This window comes from Ranitomeya imitator, chromosome 1, assembly GCF_032444005.1.
Source record: "Ranitomeya imitator isolate aRanImi1 chromosome 1, aRanImi1.pri, whole genome shotgun sequence".
NCBI lineage: Eukaryota > Metazoa > Chordata > Amphibia > Anura > Dendrobatidae > Ranitomeya > Ranitomeya imitator.
The window spans coordinates 1130819555-1130845032 of record NC_091282.1 but is presented as its reverse complement, the minus strand read 5'-3'; the positions used below and the strand labels follow the sequence as shown (position 1 = coordinate 1130845032).

The 25478-nt window shown below is 44.2% G+C and overlaps 1 protein-coding gene across 2 annotated transcripts; it reads right to left on the bottom strand.

Moving 5' to 3' along the window:
- Positions 1 to 5532: 5532 nt before the first annotated feature.
- On the bottom strand, positions 5533 to 25352 carry OCIAD2 (OCIA domain containing 2). 2 transcript variants are annotated; one of them, XM_069744487.1, is made up of 8 exons: positions 25241 to 25342; positions 25169 to 25210; positions 13997 to 14084; positions 11760 to 11813; positions 9717 to 9764; positions 9468 to 9618; positions 8692 to 8789; positions 5533 to 5623 (listed from the first exon to the last, which is right to left on the bottom strand). In XM_069744487.1, exons 1-7 carry the CDS (start codon positions 25250 to 25252, stop codon positions 8696 to 8698), a joined length of 489 nt encoding a protein of 162 aa, XP_069600588.1. In that variant the 5' UTR covers positions 25253 to 25342; the 3' UTR covers positions 5533 to 5623; positions 8692 to 8695. The 2 variants fall into 2 exon arrangements, with proteins under 2 accessions (XP_069600588.1, XP_069600587.1); XM_069744486.1 differs by having other exon boundaries at positions 25169 to 25352.
- Positions 25353 to 25478: the final 126 nt, after the last annotated feature.

Sequence of the window (25478 nt, the reverse complement as noted above, 5' to 3'; positions counted from 1 at the left end):
TTCAAAAACCTGACCTGCACATCCAAACAGACTCAGTGTGAACAGGTGCTGAACCTAGAGTCGCCAACTCGTATATAGTTAAGTAAATAAGGCAGCACACTGCAGCGCTAGAACATACAAACTTGAAAAACGAAATTTGAACTGCATTACTGCATTAGAAATATGAAAAATGAGAGCTTTTAGCGCATAAAAATGGCCAATTTTATGTGTACCTGGTAGCCTCTTTACGGCATCTCTCTTATACCAGGTCCTACGCTTGCCTTACCTCGCTGAGAATAAACGTCTCCATCTGAATGGGTGCATGTGAAAACCTCTTACTAGACTAAAATTCTCTCTCTCTGTGGAGGGGTATTGGACCTGCTGTAATTAAAGCACCTGTAGGCTAGGAGGCGGAGTGCACGATCAGAAGGCTAGAGAATACATTTCAAAAACCTGACCTGCACATCCAAACAGACTCAGTGTGAACAGGTGCTGAACCTAGAGTCGCCAACTCGTATATAGTTAAGTAAATAAGGCAGCACACTGCAGCGCTAGAACTGCATTACTGCACTAGAATTTTATGTGTACCTGGTATTCTCAGCGAGGTAAGGCAAGCGTAGGACCTGGTATAAGAGAGATGCCGTAAAGAGGCTACCAGGTACACATAAAATTGGCCATTTTTATGCGCTAAACACTCTCATTTTTCATATTTCTAGTGCAGTAATGCAGTTCAAATTTCGTTTTTCAAGTTTGTATGTTCTAGCGCTGCAGTGTGCTGCCTTATTTACTTAACTATATACGAGTCGGCGAATCTAGGTTCAGCACCTGTTCACACTGAGTCTATGTTTGGATGTGCAGGTCAGGTTTTTGAAATGTATTCTCTAGCCTTCTGATCGTGCACTCCGCCTCCTAGCCTACAGGTGTTTTAATTACAGCAGGTCCAATACCCCTCCACAGAGAGAGAGAATTTTAGTCTACTAAGAGGTTTTCACATGTACCCATGCAGATGGAGACGTTTATTCTCAGCGAGGTAAGGCAAGCGTAGGACCTGGTATAAGAGAGATGCCGTAAAGAGGCTACCAGGTACACATAAAATTGGCCATTTTTATGCGCTAAAAGCTCTCATTTTTCATATTTCTAGTGCAGTAATGCAGTTCAAATTTCGTTTTTCAAGTTTGTATGTTCTAGCGCTGCAGTGTGCAAGCAGCGATAGGCCACGCAGCAGAGATAAGGGTCGGAGACAGTAAGGACCCAGAGAGCGTTGCCGAGCGTGCAGGTCAGAACTCAAGGAGCTCGAGTTTGTTGGTAAAGGCTCCTGGCCGCAGAGCACAGATCCAGGACGGGCGCAGTACAGGCTCAAAGTACCAGCAGGCGTACAGGGAGACACGCGCCGAGCATTACAGTTCTTATATCCGGGTGATGGCGGCTGCTCAGAGGCACATATGCCGTCTGGAACATTGCGGAGAGCTTCACTCTTCAGCTCCGCAGTTAGATGGAGTAGGGGCTCAGTGGGCAAAACCAGTGATCGCCCGCTGCTGCCAGAAGTAGGACCATTTCTTAGGTGGGGAAGACTGAAGACTAAGCACCGGCCTCAGCCACCAGCCAAACAGCCATCGGACTCAGAGAGGAACGGACGACCGAGTCACGATGAGTGAAACTGATAGACTGCTACTCTGAATAAAACTGTTACCCTGTTTAACCCTCAGTCCTTTAACTGTATTCCCCTTGTTTTCTCCCTGCCAGGAGGTTATTCCTGTTTAGATAAAGTGAATAATTGTTGAACCCTTGCTCTGCGCGTCTGTGTCACTGCATCCGTGTACCTGTGTTACATATGGGTCCTTTGCGGTCACATAACGCCAAATCCCACCTACTTTTTGAGGTGAAAATAAGCCCCCTTACCTTTTGAGCCCTTGTTCGTCTGTACAGGTTGAACCAATGATTTGTCCCCGGTGTTCGGGGAACCTGACTGGTTCTGTGGTTGCAAATGCAATGTTATTCAAGCGGTGGCAAAACACAGAAATGCAATATCCCCTGAATTATGGATATATCATAGCCATGTTTGGTGTGACTAAGAGGGTAAAAATATTCTTGGAAAGCAAGGTGGCATTATTATTCCACTAGGAGGTTCCTGTCTGGATAAGATCCTATAAAACACTTCATCAAGAGAAACTTATGGTCAGACCCAAGGAGAAACAACATTTTGGCAGATCTGTGCACTTTTGTTTGCAGTCCTCTCCACTAGAAGTGTTCACAGACCCAGTCCATAAGACATTTCTGTAGAATTCCCTTTTTTATTTTAGATTGTCTTTTTGCCATCCCATCTTCTTGTAATATTTAAGCAATGTTGTTATATATATATATATATATATATATATAAATAAAGCTGTATGTGTGTATGTCCGGGATTGGCATCCACCGTCGCAGCTACAGCCACAAAACGTCTGGGCCCTGAGAGCATCATAGGCTATGTTGTGAGGCAAAATTTTAACCCCGCGCTTTCCAATTCACCAAACAATTTTGCCCCCATCTACATAATGGGGAAAAAGTGAAAGGAAAAGTGTTGGAGGCAAATTGACAGCTGCCAGATGTGAACAAGGGGGACTTAAAGAGTGAGAGCGATGGTGCCAAAGAGTATATACCGTACAGTTGCTAAGGTGGGGCCCCGACATGGGATACTCACCACACACAGGGATATGAACACACACAAAATGCGCCACACACTACCACGTGCTTGAACACATATTACCCTCAGCACACATTTCACCACACATACACCAACCTCACCACATAAAAGTCGAAACACAAAAGTCGCCGCTCAAAACTCGCCACATGCAAAAACTAGGCTCACGCAAAACTCGCCACAAGTGCAAAACTCACCTCATGGAAAACTCGCCACACGCAAAACTTGCACACGCGGAAAAATTGCCACATGCACAAAAGTTGCAACACATGCTAAAGTTGCCTCACACAAAACTTGCACATACTCAAAAGGCACCACACATAAAACTCACCAAGCGCAAAACTTGTTGCATACAACTTGCTACACTAACCTGTCACATGCAACTCGACACACAAAAAATTGCTACACACGTCGCCACACAAAACTCATCTCACAAAAGTCGCTACATGTATGTCGCCACAAGCAACTCTACACACACAACTTGACACATGAAACTCGCCCTAAAATACATACAAGTCTGGTATTATCTGTTATGGACCTGGTGGTTAGGAGCACCGGGAACGACCTGATGGGTAAACTCACACAGGACAAGCTCTGGGAAGTGAGAACTCTGCTGACCGCAACCCCTAATCCTATCACACAACTAGAAATAGCCGTGGAGCGTACCTAACTCTACCTAGACGCCTCTTCACAGCCTAAGAGCTAACTAGCCCTAGAGATAGAAAATAAAGCCTACCTTGCCTCAGAGAAATTCCCCAAAGGAAAAGGCAGCCCCCCACATATATTGACTGTGAGTTAAGATGAAAGTCACAAACACAGAAATGAAACAGGTTTCTGCAAAGGGAGGCCAGACTTACTAAACAGACTGAGGATAGGAAAGGTAACTTTGCGGTCAGCACAAAAACTACAAAAAGACCACGCAGTGTGCAAAAAGACCTCCGCACCGACTCACGGTGCGGAGGTGCCACTCTGCATCCCAGAGCTTCCAACTAGCAAGGCAAAATCATAATAGCCAGCTGGACAAGGAAACAATGAACAAATAATAACTAGCAGGGACTTAGCTTCTGCTGGAGTAGACAGGTCACCAGAAAGATCCAAGAGCGAACTGAACCAGTACAAGAACATTGACAGCTGGCATGGAGTAACGATCAGAGTGGAGTTAAATAGAGCAGCCAGCCTAAAACTAAACTAGGTCACCTGTGGAAGGAACCTCAGAACCAGCAGCTCCACTCACAGCCACCAGAGGGAGTCCATGGACAGAACTCGCCGAAGTACCATTCATGACCACAGGAGGGAGTCCGATAACAGAATTCACAACAATTATCCTTCAAAAATAAAAATCTGATTAATAAGCAGACAAACAAGAGCAACAAATGTACCATATAGGAAATACGGCAGCTGTCAGTCACATGACCTGTCTATGTGTATGTGTGAGCTAATATATACTGCCAGGGGGGAGGGCTTCCTGTTGGCTGGGGATTTATCAGGCTGCCAATTTAGCTTACAAATACTGAGGTAAAAATACTGACCAAATAACGTGTGAACGCGGTCTAATACAGAAGGAGATGACACACAGGTATATACTATATACAGGAGGAGATGACACACATACAGTATATACAGGAGGACATGACAAACAGGTATATACTATATACAGGAGGAGATGACATACAGGTATATACTATATACAGGGGAGATGACATACAGGTACATACTATATACAGGGGCGATGACACAGGAATATACTATATATAGTGGAGATGACACACAGGTATATACTATATACAGGAGGAGATGACACACAGGTATATACTATATACAGGAGCAGATGATACACAGGTACATACTATATACAGGAGGAGATGACACGTATATACAGGAGTAGATGACATACAGGTATCTATATATATAATTGTCTAAGGGTTTTTTTGTCTGTCCTGGAAATCCCACGTCTCTGACCAATCAGCGACGGGCACAGCATGGAGACGATGATGTCATAAAGGTTGCCTCGACCAATCAGCGACGGGCACAGTCTGCCGCGAATTCGCCTCGACCAATCAGCGACGGGCACAGTATTGACGTAGATGTCATAATGGTTGCCATGGCAACGATGATGTCATAAAGGTTGCCTCGACCAATCAGCGACGGGCACAGTCTGCCGCGAATTCTGGAATCATCATTGTCCATATACTACGGGGACATGCATATTCTAGAATACCCGATGCGTTAGAATCGGGCCACAATCTAGTATACTATATAAAAGAGGAGATGACAGGTATATAGAGGAGGAGATGACATACAGCAGGTATATACTATATACAGGGGAGATGACATACAGGTATATACTATGTACAGGAGATGACATACAGGTATATAATATATACAGGAGGAGATGACAAACATGTATATACTGAGGTGAAAATGAGGGGTGTGAGGTGAAAATGAAAAGGGTGAATGCAAAATGAGAGGAGTGAGGGGAAATAGTGGAGTGATCGGAAAATGACAGATGTGAGGTCAAAATGACAAGTGTTAGGGGGGGAATGAGAGGAGTGAGGGGGAAAATGAGAGGCATGATGGGAAAATAAGAGACGTGAGGTGCTATAACTAACCACAGATATTTACTATGGAATATCTAAAATATATTAAGTTTGTGCCTTACTGCTCTAAACGTACCCACAACCCTGAAGATGTAACAAGTATAGCCTGGTTGTGTTAGTGTATTATTTAGGGTGGTGGGGTGTGAACTGGCTGTGCCTTATCTCATTAAGGATATCTGAGTGTGAACCGCACTGCTCCGAGTCACGTGTGTAACAAATGGCCGTGTTCATCACAGAAATGTACATTCTTCAAACCACTTGGGACAAGATACTGTATTTGATCAAATAAAAATAAGTTTTATTATATGCAACAAAATAAAAATTACATATTAAGTCCATGCGCTGCTTTTACACTCATGGCGGTAACCTAAGGAAATAATAAAAATGAAGATTGTGAGCACAATGCAGCTCTCCAACACATCACAACATGTTTAATAATGCCTAAAAAAGCTTGTACATTTTCATTATTGGCAGATCATAGTAAGGAGGTTAGAAAAGAATGCAATGCTTCACTGCCCTCCAGTTACCCTGACCACTTCGCTCAGCCATTACAAATATTTGCTGATCTGCGACATTGAGGATTCAGCCAATCTACATGGTGTTACACAACTGTATTCATGAAGTGCTGGCACTGATTACCGAGGCGCTACTAAAAGTACAGTATTACACGCTCTGTCCTGCCCTTTACCTGTGCCAACATGAGCCACGCTGTGTAAGGGAGGGTGCATGACAATTTTGTAGTACATTGAGCGTTTCATCAGGGTCCATAGGTAGTAACTCGCTTTATTTGTATTTTGTGCACGTTTCTACAAAAGGGTTTTCTCAAGTTCATAAAAAAAACATAAAATTGCTTGTAAAAACCTAAAAAAAATTCCCTTCATTCTCAAGTGCACAGCTCTTTACCTAGATTATTGGTCACCCTGCAGTCCCAGCCTGGCCAGTTACTCCGCACGCGGCACAAGCAGGCTTAATGCTTTACAGCTTGCTGGCGCCACTACAGAGGTGGCCGGATCACTGGATCACACCATCCTCAGTGCTTATGCATTGCCATTCTACAAAGACAAAAAGGCCTCTGCTAGCAGTCTGGAAAATATTGAGCCGTGAGCATGCCGGTAGTCCAAAGTGTCCATCTTCAGGAGCACACTGCCCCTGACAAAGCATGAAACCGTGGCTGGGAGGGGGAAGCTCTTGAAACTGCATCTTGAGATAACCTCTTTAATATACGGAACTTATTTTTGCTACCTTGAAGTGCTGCCACTTTCTAATGTCACAAAGTTAAGATACCTTCACACTCAGCAACTTTACAACGAGAACGACAACGATCCGTGACGTTGCAGCGTCCTGGATGGCGATCTCGTTGTGTTTGACACGCAGCAGCGATCTGGATCTCGTTGTGCCATCGCTGGTCGGAGCTAGAAGTCCAGAACTTTATTTGGTCATCAGGTCGGCGTGTATCGTCATGTTTGACAGCAAAAGCAACGATGCCAGCAATGTTTTTACATGGAGCTAACAACCAGCGAGAACGATAAGGGAGTTGCCGTTACGTCACTGGATCGCTCCTGCATCGTTCTGGAGTTGCTGTGTTTGACGTCTCTACAGCGACCTAAACAGCGACGCTGCAGCGATCGGCTCGTTGTCTATATCGCTGCAGCGTCGCTGAGTGTGACGGTACCTTTAGTAATGGTGTGGTAAGATATATTAGTTCCAGCAGAAAAGATATCCAACGTGTGCAGAGGATGCGTGAAGGCACATAGCATCCTGCCTTAGAGCACTATAGTATGTAGATATTCTTCCATAAAAGCAGGGCTTCTAGGGGATTGTGGATTTGTAATAATGTGTCTAACAAAACATGGGGCAATTTACGCAGCCAGAAAATCCTCATTATGACGTTATAAGGCGCCGTCACACTAGCAGTATTTGGTCAGTATTTTACATCAGTATTTGTAGCCAAAACCAGGAGTGGAACAATTAGAGGAAAAGTATAATAGAAACATATGCACCACTTCTGCATTTATCACCCACTCCTGGTTTTGGCTTCCAAATACTGATGTAAAATACTGACCAAATACTGCTAGTGTGACGGCAGCCTAAGCGTAGAAAGGTAGGTACAGAAGGACCCCACAGAGATGTATAGGCACTGGCCTCCAGCTTCGCACAGCTCAGAGATATAGATAGATAGACAGACACTCTAGATGGTGGCCCGATTCTAATGCATCGGGTATTCTAGAATATGTATGTAGTTTATTTACGAAGTTTTCAGAATAATGCAATTTACACAAAGGATTCGGCCGTCCGCGACCAATTAGCGAAGCGTGGTTCAAATTCCACGCCAATTCGCGGGTGGACTGCGACGGTCGCTGATTGGTTTTTGAGGGCCCCCCCTCTTTAACCACGATTCATGATGCACAGATACAGCAGAGAAATATAGCACAGCCAAGTAGTGTATAACACAGCGCACGTAGTATATAGCACAGCCCACGTAGTATATAGCACAGCCCACGTAGTATATTGCCAAGCCACGTAATATATAGCACAGCCCATGTAGTATATTGCACAGACACGTAGTATATAGCACAGACACGTAGTATATAGCACAGACACGTAGTATATTGCCCAGCCACATAATATATTGCACAGCCACGTAGTTTTATTGCACAGCCACGTAGTATATAACAGCCCACGCAGTATCTAACACAGCCCACGCAGTATATAGCAATGTGGGCACCATATGCCTGTTAAAAAAAAAGAATTAAAGTAAAAAATAGTTATATACTCACCTTCTGCCGGCCCCCGGATCCAGCCCAGGCGTTTACCAATGCTCCTCGCAACGCTCCGGTCCCAAGAGTGCATTGCAGTCTCGTGAGATGATGACGTAGCGGTCTCGCGAGACCGCTACGTCATCATCTCGTGAGACCGCAATGCATGGACCGGGAAAGGCCTGGGCTGGATCAGGGGGCCGACAGAAGGTGAGTATATAATGATTTTTTATTTGTTTTATCATTAGATCTTTTTACTATTGATGCTGCATAGGCAGCATCAATGGTAAAAAGTTGGTCACACAGGGTTAATAGCGTTAATGGAATGCGCTACACCGTGGCATAATGTGGTGTAACGCAGCCATTAACCCTGTGTGAGCGCTGACTAGAGGGGAGTATGGAGCGGGCACTGACAGCAGGGGAGTTGGGAACGGCCATTTCGCGGCCGCACTGTGCCCGTCGCTGATTGGTCGCGGTCAAACGGCCCCGACCAATCAGCAACTTGGGATTTCCGTGACAGACAGACAGACAGACGGAAGTGACCCTTAGACAATTATATAGTAGAAACACACACATTTTAGATTTAGAGAGATGTCCATTTTTAGCTGCCTGACACTTCTACATTTATGAGACTCTGCATATCTCCAGTTCTTTCCATGGTAGAGGAGATGATACTTACAGGCTCAGGAGGAGTCAGTGGGGGGTTGGGCGCTCTGCTCTTTGTCCTTGTCCTTCTCACATTTCTTCTTACATTCCTCACAGGTTTTATGACAGTGCCTGATGTACAGAAATATCATTATTACTTCACAATTCAGCAGACACCGAATTCTACAAAAAAAAAAAAAAAAGACTCCTCTTCCCTTTGGTGATTTACCAGAAAATGTCATTTGTACCAAGACTATCATCAAAATTAAACTTCTATTTGGCAAAGCAGTTTGTGGCCAGTAGACTGAGGACTCTACAATCAGTGTTTTATGAGCAGGAGATTATCACAGCAGGACTAGGTCTCACCAGCAAACCAGTCAGGCCAATCTGCGTAACCCCGCCCCCACCACTGATTGGCAGCTTGCTTACAGTGTGCACAGGAAGCGGCCAATCAGGGGTTTGTGCGGGCTTATACAGGGCTTAGTTTTCTGACCACTTCTACATCTACAGAAGCGAAAACAGCGATTCCATCAACACGGCACCAATCAGTCCAGTAAGTGATAAATTACTGGAATCAGGCTCTCTGCCCCTATATCCTGGTGTTCTCAGATTTCATAGCAAAAACCTGCTGACAGATTCCCTTTAAGACGTTAGAGAGGGAAGGTGGGGGTGGGTTGCAAGCAGGGAACTCCCCCCTATATAATGTGCACGTATCCAAAGATATCTTCTCTGTAAGAGAATCCTATGTGGAACGGAATAGTAAAAAGAATATGACATTTGGGTATAAATATTACAATTTATGGCACATACTTGCGATTGAAAAATCCAGGACCAAACGGACCAGCAATACCAGGGGTAAATCCAGCTTCAAATGGATTCTGCACGCCTAATTTCTCAAACTTTTTCTGGCATGTTCCAAAATAGGAAATCTTTCCAATGGTAAACCCCAGGAACCCGGCCACTGAGTTACACAAAAGAACATTAGTTGTTACTTTACTTTTTGTTCCCTAGTATTGGTACCACACAGAACATGTGCACCATGATAATTCTCATACTTACATGCAAGCTTTGGCAGGGAACCAAACCGTTTGTTTGTAGAGAGATATCCTGTGGGGATGGGGGGGAAATCTAATGAGCCACAACTTATTTCTAACATTTAGATGTAGGGGGAATTCAACCCAATTATAATGTATCCATTCATTCTTAAAGCACAACTCAAGTCAAACCTAAAAAGGTCTATATGTGATATGAAGACAATGCCTGTGTATCTGTTTCCTTCTTTATGATTGACAGCCAAATAATAGTGAACTGGAGGCAAATGTCCATGAGGAATGTGCCAAGATTCATCAAGAACCACTGCCAGAAGCTGCTATCTGCCAATGCATCCCGTATGCAGCAGGTCATAACAGCCAGAGGGGCTGTACTAATTTTTCAATCCTTCTTTCTCATGAAACATTTAGTATAAACTGCCCATGCGCACTGATGCTGACAATGCAGTAATAATACATTCAGACGGATCTTGTGTTAGGCCGGTTTCACACGTCAGTGGCTCCGGCACGTGAGGTGACAGTTTCCTCACGTACCGGAGCCACTGACACACATAGACGCATTAAAATCAATGCATTTGTGCAGGTGTCATTGATTTTTTGCGGACCGTGTCTCAGTGTGCCAAACACGGAGACATGTCAGTGTTCGTGGGAGCACGTATTACACGAACCCATTAAAGTCAATGGGTCCCTGTAAAACACATACCGCACACGGACGTTGTCTGTGTGCAGTCTGTGTGCCGTGCAGGAGACAGCGCTCCAGTAAGCGCTGTCTCCCCCACATGGTGCTGAAGCCGCGATTCATATCTTCTGTGCAGCGGCGTTTGCTGTAAAGAAGATATGAATAATCCTTTACATACATAGTAACATAGTTAGTAAGGCCGAAAAAAGACATTTGTCCATCCAGTTCAGCCTATATTCCATCATAATAAATCCCCAGATCTACGTCCTTCTACAGAACCTAATTGTATGATACAATATTGTTCTGTTCCAGGAAGACATCCAGGCCTCTCTTGAACCCCTCGACTGAGTTCGCCATCACCACCTCCTCAGGCAAGCAATTCCAGATTCTCACTGCCCTAACAGTAAAGAATCCTCTTCTATGTTGGTGGAAAAACCTTCTCTCCTCCAGACGCAAAGAATGCCCCCTTGTGCCCGTCACCTTCCTTGGTATAAACAGATCCTCAGCGAGATATTTGTACTGTCCCCTTATATACTTATACATGGTTATTAGATCGCCCCTCAGTCGTCTTTTTTCTAGACTAAATAATCCTAATTTCGCTAATCTATCTGGGTATTGGAGTTCTCCCATCCCCTTTATTAATTTTGTTGCCCTCCTTTGTACTCTCTCTAGTTCCATTATATCATTCCTGGGCACCGGTGCCCAAAACTGGACGCAGTACTCCATGTGCTGTCTAACTAGGGATTTGTACAGAGGCAGTATAATGCTCTCATCATGTGTATCCAGACCTCTTTTAATGCACCCCATGATCCTGTTTGCCTTGGCAGCTGCTGCCTGGCACTGGCTGCTCCAGGTAAGTTTATCATTAACTAGGATCCCCAAGTCCTTCTCCCTGTCAGATTTACCCAGTGGTTTCCCATTCAGTGTGTAATGGTGACATTGATTCCTTCTTCCCATGTGTATAACCTTACATTTATCATTGTTAAACCTCATCTGCCACCTTTCAGCTTTTTTTTTTTAAAGTTTATTGTGTATAAAATAAAGGTCCATGTCCCCACCCCCAGTGTGCCCCCGCCCCCCGCTGTTCTGAAAATACTCACCCAGCTCCCTCGTTGGCTGTCGCTGCTTCCTCTCCTGGCCGCACCTTCTACTGTATGCGGTCACGTGGTGCCGCCGATTACAGTCATGAATATACGGCTCCACCTCCCATAGGGGTGGAGCCGCATATTCATTACTGTAAATGAGCGGCCCCACGTGTGCCACATAAACGCAGGGGCACACACGGACAATTCCGGTACCGATTTTTTCCGGTACCGGAATTATCTGGACGTGTGGGGCTGCCCTTAATACAACTGTATACACGTGGTCACTTACCTTGGTGGATGAGGACTTGTGTGGCTAGCATGCTGGTAAGGGACAGAGGCAGAGCTGCAAGAACCAAAACCAGAAATAAAGTATTAACGTATTCAGATACAGCTGCAGACAAGAATAAGGGGCACTCAGAATTGTTTTATGTATTTTTCATTGTTTTGGAGTTTGTTTTTTATAGCACCATTCCAGCAAGATTTTTTTTTATTGCTGGAGTGGTGTCACGAATTTCTGCCCCCCTGCCCCTGGTATTCTGCTCTTCCCGTTGCCGTCCTGATCCCGCTCCCTCATCTGGTGAACACAGCTTCAGACAGTCACCAGTTGCGGATTGGACGCTGCGGATCCGCAGCAGCTTTCCATCAGGTTTACAGTACCATGTAAACCTATGGAAAACAAAATCCGCAATGCACATGATGAAGAAAATACCGCGTGGAAACGCTGATTGTTTATTCCGCAGCATGTCAATTCTTATGTGTGGATTCCGCAGCATTTTACACCTGTTCCTTTATAGGAATCCGCAGGTGGTGAAAGGCAGGTGAAGTCCGTGGGTAATCTGCAGGCAAAACGCAGTGCGTTTTACCTGCGGATTTTTCAAAAACTGAGCACAAAAATCTGCACAGAAATCTGCAACGTGTGCACAGAGCCGAAGTCTATTCTAATGTAAGATACATAGAAAAGTGACACGGGAGCGATCCAGCAGGTCACAAACTGCAGAAGATGACCGAAGCGGCGCTGACAACAGAAGACGGCGGCTGGTGAGTAATATTGGGGGCAGGGAGCTAACATTCCTGACACATCTCCAGCGGAAAAAGAAAAGAAAAACCCTCTGGAGTGGAGCCTCAAGCCTACATGCAATTACGAGGGCTGATAAAGGCAAGAGGCTCATTCATCGTCTGATTGAATTGTTTACGTCACCAATTCAGTCATTGTTATCGGCAGCACATTGCCCATGTATACAGAGAATGTGCTGCTGACAACATGCATATTGTATGGTGACAGAACTATTCGTTGGCCCATGTGACCGGGGCCTTGAATGGGCGCTGGTCGTCTTGCATGTAGTCATTTGGCCCTCATCTATGGAGAGACTTTAAACCATCTAAATGGTCCTTAAAGGGCCACTCCAGAATTTTTGTTTTCTGTTTTATTTCACTGCTGGAGTGATATCACTAATGCAAGTTCCCTGCCTGTAGAATTATTCTTACCAGATACGGTTCCCGTTGGTCTTCTGCAGGATGTGACCTGCTGCATCGCTCCAGTGTTTGCTGGTCAAGCCAAAAGTCACTTCTCAATGTAATCTGAGAGCCAGAGCAAGGCCAAAAGAAGGCTCTCATAGAATTACACAGAGCTTGTGACTTACCTCGGCCTTCCCATCAGTCAGATGTTGCAGTCACAAGATGGTGGCGCAGGACCAGAGAAGAGCAAAAGACAGCGGGTTGCAAGTATATTATTAGCGGAAGGAAACAGACATTAGTAGCACCATCCCTGCAGTGAAAAAAAAAAACATCCCGGGGGGGCTTTAAGATCTCTAAAAGAAAAAAAAAAAAAATTCAGTGGGTTTTGTATTTTCAGAGAAATTCCATACACACAGTCGTTAGGAACTTGTATGACAGTGCACAGAGCCATACTGCTCTGTACTAAAGGAGCCATGCAGACACTGTGCAATGCCATAGGCTACGTTCACATTTGCGTTGTGCGATGTTGCGTTGGAGACGCAACGCACAACGCAAACAAAAACGCACGCTAAAACGCAGCGTTGTGACGCATGCGTCCTTTTTTGCCGAAATTTGGACGCAAAAAAAAAATGCAACTTGCTGCGTTTTCTGCGCCCCACGCTTGCGGAAAAAAAAACCGCATGCGTCGCAAAACGCAGCACAACGCATGTCCATGCGCCCCCCATGTTAAATATAGGGGCGCATGACGCATGCGTCGCCGCGGCTGCGCCCGACGCAACCGCGCAAAACGCTAATGTGAGCGTAGCCTTACAGGCTCTGTGACAATGTGCATGAGCCCCAAGGATGGAGCGGAGAATGTACAGGGGTCTTCCTAACAATTGTCCCAGATATCATGGGAATGTCCTGCATTGTGGGCGATGCCTGTATCCCCCCAGCATTCCACAACCTGCTCATCCCCCACTCTAATACACAGTCTATTTCCAGCACGGAAAGTGTATACTAAATAACGAGTCCAAGTCCAAACAGTATGGTTATAGTCTGACAACCTATAATAGCGATTATATTGATTACCTCTGTACCAAAAACTCTCCTCTTTACATTCCTTTATGATTTTACCAAATTCTTCTCGGTGTCCATGGGAAGTAATAGGACAATGCATCTGTAAAGAAAGAAACACACATTTCATGAAGATTCCTCTGAACCAGGGGTGTCAAACTATATTCCTTGAGGGCTGCAAACAGGTCATTTTCAGGATTTCCTTGTACTGCACAGGTGACAATTTAATCACCAACTCATTATTTGTGTAGGTGATTAAATTATCACCTGTGCAGTAGGAAATCCTGAAAACATGACCTGTTTGCAGCCCTCGAGGAATGCAGTTTGACACCCCTGCTCTGGACTCTATAGACATGCAGGGTGGAAGTAAACTGGAGGCGTGCCAGTGTACCGGGGGGCGTGCCAGTGTACCAGGGGGCGTGCCAGTGCACATTTACTGCTTTGTCGAAGTGCATGGACACCTCCCCAGTGCACTACGTTTGCTTTGCATATGGCTCCTACATCAGATTTCTTATGACTGGCAAAAGGCTATGTTCACATGTGTTTTTTCTACCTTTTTAATGCAAATTTTAAGTTGCATTTTACAGTACCAGCAAAAGCGATGAGATTTCAGAAATCTTATGCACACACATTGTTTTTTTTCCTGACTGAATCGGAAAACTGCTGCATTTCTTGAAAGCTGCAGCATGTCAATTTTTTCAGCCATAGAAAATAATGAGCGAGTGCAACAACAGCGTAAAGTACTGCAGTGCGCAGGTAGCGGGAAAGGTCAGAGAGGCCCAGCGCCTGCGCACTGCAGTACTTTGCTCTGCCCTCAACAGGGCAAATCAGTACGCCTGCGCCAGAGCCGCGACAGAAGCAAGGAAGAGGACAACATCACATGAAGATAGGAGGCGCCGGGCCGGACCACCCCTGGGTGAGTATAATATAACCTGTATTTCTTATCTTTCAGGTTACATCGGGGGCTTATCTACAGCATTACAGAATGCTATAGATAAGCCCCTAATGGTGGTGGCTGAAACTTATATATGAAAAATGAGGTGACAGATTCCCTTTAAACATGGACGTCATCCGTGTGCTGTACGTGTTTTGCACAGACCCATAGACTTGTATTGGCCTTTGTCATCTGCGCAGCCGGAGAAAACCAGACATGTGAACAGCAGCATAGATTATAATAGGTGTGTGATCAGTGTATCAGTGATAAGAAATGGATACCACCAGTACTGGAAGCATGGATTTGTGAAGGAGGCCTGTGCTGACTGACGGCTCATTCAGATGTCAGGGATTCATTCACAAACAGACTGATTTTCAATCATTGTTCTGGATCAGATTTTTATCAGTATTTGATCTGTGTCAGTTTTTAGCAGCAGAAATTTAGTTGTTTTTTTTTTTTTTGCAGAAGTTTCACAAGTTTCTATCAAAACATGAAAGACGGACAGCACGGGAATGCAACAAGAACGGGATCTAAGTTCTGTTTTTTTTTTTTCAAAAAGTCATAGACTTGGACTGGTAAGTTTGATCTCAGTCCATAAAAATCCACGTACATAAGAATAGTCCAATAAACCATCACAGATACAAGGTCTATGCGTGAAATACATGGATAGAGCGAGAACCTGAAAAACGCTCATCTGACTACGCCCTTAGTGCATGTTTCCACGTGGCATAGAGGCCGCGCTTTTTCTCCTGCATCTTGTTTATGTGGAAGATCTGCAGCATTTATAAGGTTTAAGTGGATGTGATTTCATGAACCCTTGTGCCCACAGCATTTATATAGACTCCAGGGAACTTTGTGTTTCTGGGACATTTTTACCTACAGACTTCTACTGGGTCCTGAAAAAAGCTCATGTAAAATCAGAATTGATTTTTAAGTGCGTAATTGTGGTTTTTCTACATTACAAAAACGTTGTGTCAAACAAAGCATAAAAAAAAACAACAACAACCTACAGTAAACAAAGAAAATTGTTAGGGCTTATTCCTTTCTCGACCACTTCACCACCTGGCTACTTCATTTCCTTTCTGTTGACATCCCCACTATCATCATGGGTGATTTCAATGTCCCCATTGACACTTTCACCTCAGCTACCTCTAAACTTTTATCACTGACTGCCTCCTTTGGCCTCACTCAATGGTCCTCTGAGGCCACTCACAAAGATGGCCACACGCTGGACCTCATCTTCACCCGCCTCTGCTCCCTTACTAATCTCACTAACACACCCCTCCCCCTGTCTGACCACAACCTACTGACATTCTCGTCCCTCTCCTCTCCTAGTGTGCAACCCCCACTCCACAAACTCACTCACCCTCGCAGAAATCTCAAACATCTCAACTTACAATCACTCTCTGAGTCCCTTCTCCCTCTCACAGACATAGCTTCCCTTCATGACACAGATGCTGCTGCCACTTTTTATAACACCACAATAACAACAACACTCGATTCGGCCGCCCCACTCATGCATAGTAAAACTCGTACAATTAACAGGCAGCCCTGGCTGACCAGCCTGACCAAAGAATTGAGACGGGCTTCCAGGATTGCTGAGCGGAGATGGAAGCGATCCCACTCTGCCGACCACTTCACTGCATACAAGCAGTCCCTCGCCAGCTTCAAGTCTGCGCTCACTGCCGCAAAACAAACTTACTTCTCATCCCTCATATCCTCCCTGTCCCACAACCCTAAACAGCTTTTCAACACTTTCAATTCTCTACTCCGTCCCCCCGCACCTCCTCCCTCCCCCCTCATTTCTGCTGATGACTTCGCCTCTTTCTTTAAACAGAAGATCGATACGATCAGAGAAAGCTTTGGCCCACAGCGCCCACTGCCCCTCTTAGCTGCTCAACCCTGCTCCTCCAAAACCAGCTTCTCCACCATGACAGAAGATCAGCTCTCCACCCTCCTGTCAAGATCACACCTCACCACCTGCACGCTTGACCCGCTCCCATCCCACCTCATCCCTAACCTTTCCACGGTCTTCATCCCAACCCTAACGCACCTCTTCAACCTCTCACTCACAACAGGTGTCTTTCCCTCATCCTTCAAGCATGCCAAGATCACACCCATCCTCAAAAAGCCCTCCCTCGACCCATCCTCTGTGTCTAGCTATCGCCCAATATCTCTTCTCCCTTATGCCTCCAAATTGCTGGAGCAACACGTCCATCTTGAACTGTCCTCCCACTTCTCCTCCTGCTCCCTCTTTGATCGGTTACAATCAGGCTTCCGTTCCCATCACTCAACTGAAACTGCCCTAACTAAAGTCACCAATGACCTACTAACTGCCAGGAGCAAGCGACACTACTCTGTCCTCCTTCTCCTGGACTTGTCTTCTGCCTTTGACACTGTAGACCACTCCCTTTTGCTACAAATCCTCTCATCCCTTGGCATCACAGACTTGGCCCTTTCCTGGATCTCGTCATATCTGACAGACCGAACATTCAGTGTCTCCCTCCCCCACACCACCTCCTCACTTCGCCCCTTGTCAGTCGGTGTTCCTCAAGGCTCTGTTCTAGGACCCCTACTCTTCTCCATCTACACCTTCGGCCTGGGACAGCTCATAGAATCCCACGGTATGCAGTACCATCTCTACGCTGACGACACGCAGATCTACCTCTCCGGACCTGACCTCTCCTCCTTGCTTACCAAAATCCCGCACTGTCTGTCTGCCATTTCAGCCTTCTTTTCTGCTCGCTTTCTACAACTGAACATGGACAAAACAGAATTCATCATCTTTCCCCCATCTCACTCTACCCCTCCACCAGACCTATCCATCAATGTCAATGGCTGCTCACTATCCCCAGTCCCACACGCCCGGTGCCTCGGGGTGATCCTCGACTCTGCCCTCTCTTTCAAGCCACATATCCAAGCCCTTGCCTCCTCCTGTCGTCTCAAACTCAAAAATATTTCCCGGATCCGTGCTTTCCTTGACCGCAACACTGCAAAAACGCTAGTGCATGCCCTTATCATCTCCCGCCTCGACTACTGCAACCTCCTACTCTCTGGACTCCCCTCTAGCACTCTGGCACCACTCCAATCCATCCTACACTCTGCTGCCCGACTAATCCACCTGTCCCCCTGCTATTCCCCAGCCTCTCCCCTGTGTCAAGCCCTTCACTGGCTTCCTATCGCCCAGAGACTCCAGTTCAAAACCCTCACACTGACATACAAAGCCATCCACAACCTGTCTCCTCCATACATCTGTGACATGGTCTCCCGGTACCTACCTACACGCGACCTCCGATCCTCCCAAGACCTCCTTCTCTACTCCCCTCTCATCTCTTCTTCCCATAACTGCATCCAAGACTTCTCCCGTGCTTCCCCCATACTCTGGAACTCTCTACCCCAACACATCAGACTTGCGCCTACCATAGAAACCTTCAAAAAGAACCTGAAGACTCATCTCTTCCGACAAGCCTACAGCCTGCAGTGATCCTCAACCTACTGAACAGCCGTACAGCCAGCTCTTCCCTCTCCTAGTGTATCCTCACCCACCCCCTGCAGACTGTGAGCCCTCGCGGGCAGGGTCCTCCCTCCTTATGTACTCGTGTGCCTTGTTATCTGCTCATGTTTAATGTATTTGTCTATATTTGCCCCGTATTCACATGTAAAGCGCCATGGAATAAATGGCGCTATAAAAACGTATAATAATAATAATAGGGGTGGAAGAAAAACAGTTAGTGTTTCTGTATGTGTGAGCATGGTCGTATGGATAGCTATGGCGTAGTGAAATAAGTCATTATGTTATGTAGGATTACAGGGAATAGAGTTCTCATTTCTGTGCAAGGAAAGGTGTACAGTGAAATAAGAAGGACAAAGAGGAACGAGAAGGACAAAGAGGAGCAGTACACGGGCGAATGTGTGCGGAGTGCCTGTCGGGTAAAGTACACACCTTCCTATAATGGGGGGAGGAAATAAGTGAAAGGTAACCTAGAATCACAAGTCTACGGCCATAAAAGCAATCATTGAGTTACAATGTTTTTGTTCCATTCACTTAAATGGAGCTTGCAGAAATCCCAGCATCTGGAATACGTCTTATGAGCTGTTCAGCGTAAGGCCTCATTAAGGTTTGTTTTTTTTCCTTTTTTGCTTCAAGGGGAAAAAAAAAAATATATAAAAAAAAAAAATAAAACCATATTAATTCAGTATGCTGGATCTGATTTTCAACCATATTTGTTGCACGTTTCCATATTTCCCATATGAAAAATTAAATTCTAAGTTTCTCCTAGTACCTACATAATGGAGATGCTGCTTTTTCCTGGATGTTTTCCAAAAGTGCCTGCACTGAAATAAACACAGTAAAGTGCAGTTGTGTTGCATTGTTAAGATAAACTGTGGATGACTCGTATTCTGCCTGTGTGCCTTTCAAGGGCTGCATGCCTTGCACCACTCCACGTCGAATTGTTATTACTTTTCAAAGTTTTATGTGTCATGTGTTGTATTTTCCCTCCCCTATTTCCCTTTACTCTTATCCTCCCCCTCCCTTCCTCCCCTCATTTCACTCAAACCCCCCCGGCTTGAAATACAAAAACCCAATAAAGTTCTTTGGGAAAAAAAAGTGCAGTTGTGTATCTTGTTGTTTCTTTTCGATACATTCTCCCAACATTTTGAACGTATTTTTGTTTCGGCATATTATCTTATGCAGAAATGTTGCAATTCTGCACTTAAAAAAAAAAAAAAAAAATACAATTGCAACTTCATGTCCTTTAAAAAAAAAAAAAAACACACACAAAATATTTTTCGGTGCGTTGTGCGTCGCGTCGCCGACGCAGCGGCGCACAACGCTAGTGTGAACGTAGCCTAACTCCTTTCTTTGCCCTCTCCTGTACCATGCCACAAAAGCCCAGTGGGCATAATATTTCATGAAATCACATCCACCTTCTTTGAAGTGTTAAAAGCATGTATATAAAAAAAAATGCAGTCTGTGGGGGGACCACAAAGAAACAAAAAACTTTAACTTTCATTGGCGAGTTTGACCCGTGACTCGGATTAAAAATGGATGTGTCTCGGCTTTGTTTTTTTACGGACACTTGGTCTGAAACAAAATACGGACATGTGCACAGCTCCTTAGAATATATAGAGTAGGTGTTTGCTCAGTGAAAAAACCGGATGGAACACTTGTGATAACCCGCCATGTGAATGAGGCCCTAGAGGACTGCTGCTTGCGCACGTGGCTACATTATAGCTCCGCTAAGTATGTACTCATAATAGGGCTACAATACAGTGGCATAAGGCCTGTACTGCACACAAGGGCTCCTTCTCTATTCTGTATAAATACATCAGAAAATACAAATTCCACCATGTTGCATAAGTCTCTGTACGTACACAGGTATGAATAAGGATTGCTGCAAGCATATGCATACTTGGACAACCTCTTCTCAATCCCTATGGGTCCCCCTTGCAATATATTGACCCACATACTCACCTCCGATGCTGGCTCCGTTCCGGCAGTGTTGTCACTGGGGATCACATCATACTTTTATTATGTCACGCTATCCCTGCGGCCAATCGGCTCTGGCTTCACTCTTGGCGCCTTTGGACTGATCAGAAACACTTAAAGGGAACCTGTCACCCCGTTTTTTCAGATTGAGCTATAAATACTGTTAAATAGGGCCTGCGCTGTGCGTTACTATAGTGTATGTAGTGTACCCTGATTCCCCATGTATGCTGAGAAATACATTACCAAAGTCGCCGTTTTCGCCTGTCAATCAGGCTGGTTTGGTCAGGTGGGCGTGTTCACAGCGCTCTTTTCTTCCCCAGCTTTCCGTTGGTGGCGTAGTGGTGTGCATCTCGGCTTTGGGAAAATGGCCGTCGCGATCTCTAATGCGCACGCGCGGCATCCCGCGGCCATTTTCCTGAAGCCCCGTGCGGCAGAGCATTCCATCTGCGCACGCGCGGCCCCAGGAAGATGGCCGCCCCCACCGATGCAAGGGATGACAGCGCAGATCGCGCACTGTGTCTTCACGTGGGCGCAGGGAATTCGGACCTTGGACATGCGCACACCACTACGCCACCAACGGAAAGCTGGGGAAGAAAAGAGCGCTGTGAACACGCCCACCTGACCAGACCAGCCTGATTGACAGGCGAAAACGGCGACTTTGGTAATGTATTTCTCAGCATACATGGGGAATCAGGGTACACTACATACACTATAGTAACGCACAGCGCAGGCCCTATTTAACAGTATTTATAGCTCAATCTGAAAAAACGGGGTGACAGGTTCCCTTTAAGAGTAAGGCCGGGGTCACACTTCCTATGCAATGCGAGAAACTCGCGCATCAATACCGGCACTGCCGCTGGCTCTTGGGACCGGAGCGTTCAGCTGCATAGAAATACATACAGCCTCACGCTCCGGTCCTGAGTGCCGGCGGCAGTGTCGGGTATTGAGGCGAGTTTCTCGCATTGCATAGGAAGTGTGACCCCGGCCTATGTGAGAGCGGCTGCTGGCCTCTCATGTCCTCAGGATGTCAATGATGTTCGAAGGAGAAGAGAGAGAAGCCAGCACTGATTGGCTGCAGGGAGAGCGTGACATAAATCGCTGGAATAGCGCCAGCATCAGGTGAGTATGTGCATTATTATTGTATAAGGGGGAAACATAGGGATTGAGAACGGGTTGTCCAAGTAGTGACAACCCCATTACATTTTTTTATTACAAATATACCAGAACATATGGAGTCCAACTAAACATGTATGTTATACATCAAAAATAGGAGAAATACCTGCCTAATTATATGGCAATGCTCCAAATTGGAATAAACATCAAAGAAGGCAATATAGAAGCAATATAGCCATAAAAAAGTCAAATTTTATTAGAACACATATATACACAAAATATTTAAACGAATAAAAAGTGGGGCAGAAGAATATGCAAATGGAATAACCACCGCTAGGCAAAACATACTGTATAAATGCTAATTATGCCATATGGAAAAAGTAATAAAATAAGTTAAATACTTTCACTCTAAATATAGTAATTGATGCGCAGTATAGAACAAAAAAAATGGTAAAAGGAGTCACAGAGGACTTCTATAAATAACATACAGGTGTAGTATATATTGCGCATAAATTATAACAGTAGACAGGCATATCATATAGCTCTACTGAATGATATCCTCATAGATCATATAGAGTATAATCAAAACAAGGTGAAGATCCTCCAAAATAGACCATAAAGGGATGAATAAAGCGAAAATAGTTCTGCAACAAACAATGTGTGTGCAAAAAAATACACATGGTACCAATTCCGTGTCTACAAATGACCTAGAGGATACATATAGCTCAGCGGATAAAAAACCTATCTAAATATAAACTCATATATATACAAGCCCATGATATAGTAGGTACGAGGATATCAGTCAGGAGAATTACCTGGCGGTAGTAGCAGCAACCACTTTTTATTCGTTTAAATATTTTGTGTATATATGTGTTCTAATAAAATTTGACTTTTTTATGGCTATATTGCTTCTATATTGCCTTCTTTGATGTTTAAACATGTATGTTGTTACACAAAGATTGTGCAGCTTTATACTGTGGCCTCATTCAGACGTTAGTATTTTTCACCTACAGAAGAAAAAAAAAAATGGTATTGGTGTCAGCAGTATTTTTCCCATATGGATAAATACATTGTAAATCTTCTCCTATCCTTTGCAATTTTAAACATCCACAGCACAAGGATGGAACATGGATTGAACCCATAGACTTCTATTGGCATTTTTCATCCACGCTGCCAGAAAAAAAAAAAAAAAAAAAAAAAACAGACGTCTCCCTGAGTTTCGCATGGATACACGGCTTGTGAAAAAAACACGGACATGTGAATAAACCCCATAGTCTATGTTGTATCTGTGAAAAACACAGACATTTGACCCAGTATTTTCGTACATGTACATGAGACATTTTTGACTACATAATCAAAACAATATTGTTTTTGGAAAATATGGCTTTTGTAGGTGAAGCGTTTTTGCCTCGTTTTTTTTCCCATGGAAAAAAAATGCAGTGTTTCACAGTTCCAGCAAAGTGCGTGAGATTTCTGAAGACTCGGGCACATGCAGATTACTGGACTTTGACGATTTGAATTTTCAAATCGTTTTTACAAATCTTCAGCATGTCATTCTTTAAGAATTTTTTTTTCTTGCCAACACTCTGCTGCAAAGTCTGCTGCAAATACTCAGTGTGTGAACACGCCCTTATTTTACCATGCTTCTCCTTAAAATAAAATTGTCTGGTCCATTGCAATATTAAAAAAAAAAAACAAACAAAAAAAAAAACGTAACAACTAAAAACAAAACCTAGCCCAAGTCCGATAATTCAGAACATTTAGTACTAGTTGGCACATTGGTTGTCGGGGGCGCAGGCAATATCAGTAAAATCAAGCTGGTCAAATGTAAATGTATTTAATGAGACGAACACACAGAGGTATGTGTGTCACTGAAAAAAAAAAAATAATAATAATATATATATATATATATATATATATATATATATATATATATATATATATATATATATATATATATATATATATATATAATGTTTTCACAACTATTTGAGCCCATGGATCCATTATATGTCCATTTTGCAAGGCGGCAAGAAAATCTCACCATACGATGTCACACGGACAATTACATGCGAGAAAATCGCATCCTCGCACTGCACACGGATCACTGTTCAGGGAACATTTCTGCGATTTTTTTTTTATACGTTGTGTGTGACTCCAGTCTAAAGGAGATCCCCAACATTAAACATAATGGTATTTTACTTACTGATCAGAAAGGGGTCTGCTTTTCAGGACCTTGCAAAAGAACAGGGGCAGCAGCATTTTTTCCCCTCCACAGTAGCACTGGCATCTATCTTCAGTTTAGGGAAGTGCAACACAGCCCTATGTATGTAAAAGGAGCAGCTCCCTGTACAGCAGTGCCACTTTGACAGTACAAATGATGGAGAATTGACCCCATAACTGAGCGTATTTACACCATTGTATAATAATTGGGACTATCCCTTTAAAAAAAAAAGTGATATCTGAAGATTATTTTATTTTTTTTTCCCCCCTATGGTTGGATTTTTTTTTTTTTTTTTAATTTTTGCAAGGTTGTTTCCACCAATCTCTCCCATCGGGAAACAATGTACAGTCTGAGTTATGTCAACGCTGCAGTTTTTTACTTGGAACCAGAGGTGACTCCATGTCACCAATAAGCCGCAATCTTAAAAGGAAGATTGAAAAGTCTATGACTGTCAAATAATACAGAAAATCTGATGGTTCAGAACCTGTCTGGTTCCTTTTAGTCTGCATTAATTTGTATCTTCAGTTTCAAAGCAGAAGTCTTGAAACAGGTAAAATTTTACTTTTATTCTACTTCCACATATGTAGCAAATATTTTATATGTACCTGCCTGAAATTGGCTGGGCAAGGAGTTCGGCAAGCTAGAAAGCCCCCCAAGGCAAATGTTAGGATTTGTTTCAGCCTTGTGGTATTGTGCTTTGGGGTAGTGTGGTGCCACCTGCAGGTCATTTTTCCTTACTGCAGTTTTATGAAAATTAATGTTTAAAATGTATTTTGTGATCACATCGTGGATGTGTGGTTTGTTTGGCTATTTTCATGCTGAAGGGAGCAAGTTTACCTTTCAAGTGGTGTATATTTTGTGTGTGTGGGTGCAGTATGAACGGAGATACAAAGTAATCACCGAAAAAGAGTGTTTTGAAATAATATGCAAATTGCCTCTTCAGAGAAAAATATACAGCACAAAACAAGCCGTTCTTTCTGTCCCGCAAACCAATGAGTACAGACAATATGTCGTACGTTTATAAGATAGATAGAGGTTTCCTTTTGGCTGTATATTTTTCGATGCCCTGAGTTCTGGGAACTGTATACTACCACCGTGCATTACTAAAGTAGAAAGCGCTCGATGTAACTGAAAAGGTTAGTGAACAATTGAGGACATACAAACACTTCTCCACCGTGCGCCATCACACACATCTACACGCCTTACAGTTGATGGGTGTGACTATGAAGATAATAGGAATACGTTCATCTGCGTCTCTACATATATAGTACGATATATAAAAATCACTCGTATATACAAACATTCATATTCTCCATTTATATCTAACCACAGATTTAAATCAGTGATTTCCAGTTATTGCAACACTATAACTCTTTGCATGATGGGAGTTGTAGTTTTGCAGCAGTCTATATAATAATGACTTACTAGATTTTTCTTTTCTGGTGCAGGGCTGGTGCCCTGGTCTGGAGCTTGTTGAGGGTCTGGAGCTTGTTGAGGGTCTGCAGCCATATTTTCTGTCAGTAGATAGCAGAGAATGAAGGTCACCAGCACAATGAGGGAGTGTGGAGCTGGAGCAGGCTGCTGTTATGCCCCTGTGTAGTTAAGAGGGCGGAAGAGATTACCAAGACACTCCCAATACTAGATGACGTGAGAATTTCTAGGGGACCTGTAGAGGGAATCCTATGCTGTAAATACATACATTGAGCAGAATGAGCCTGAAATCATTCCCACCTAA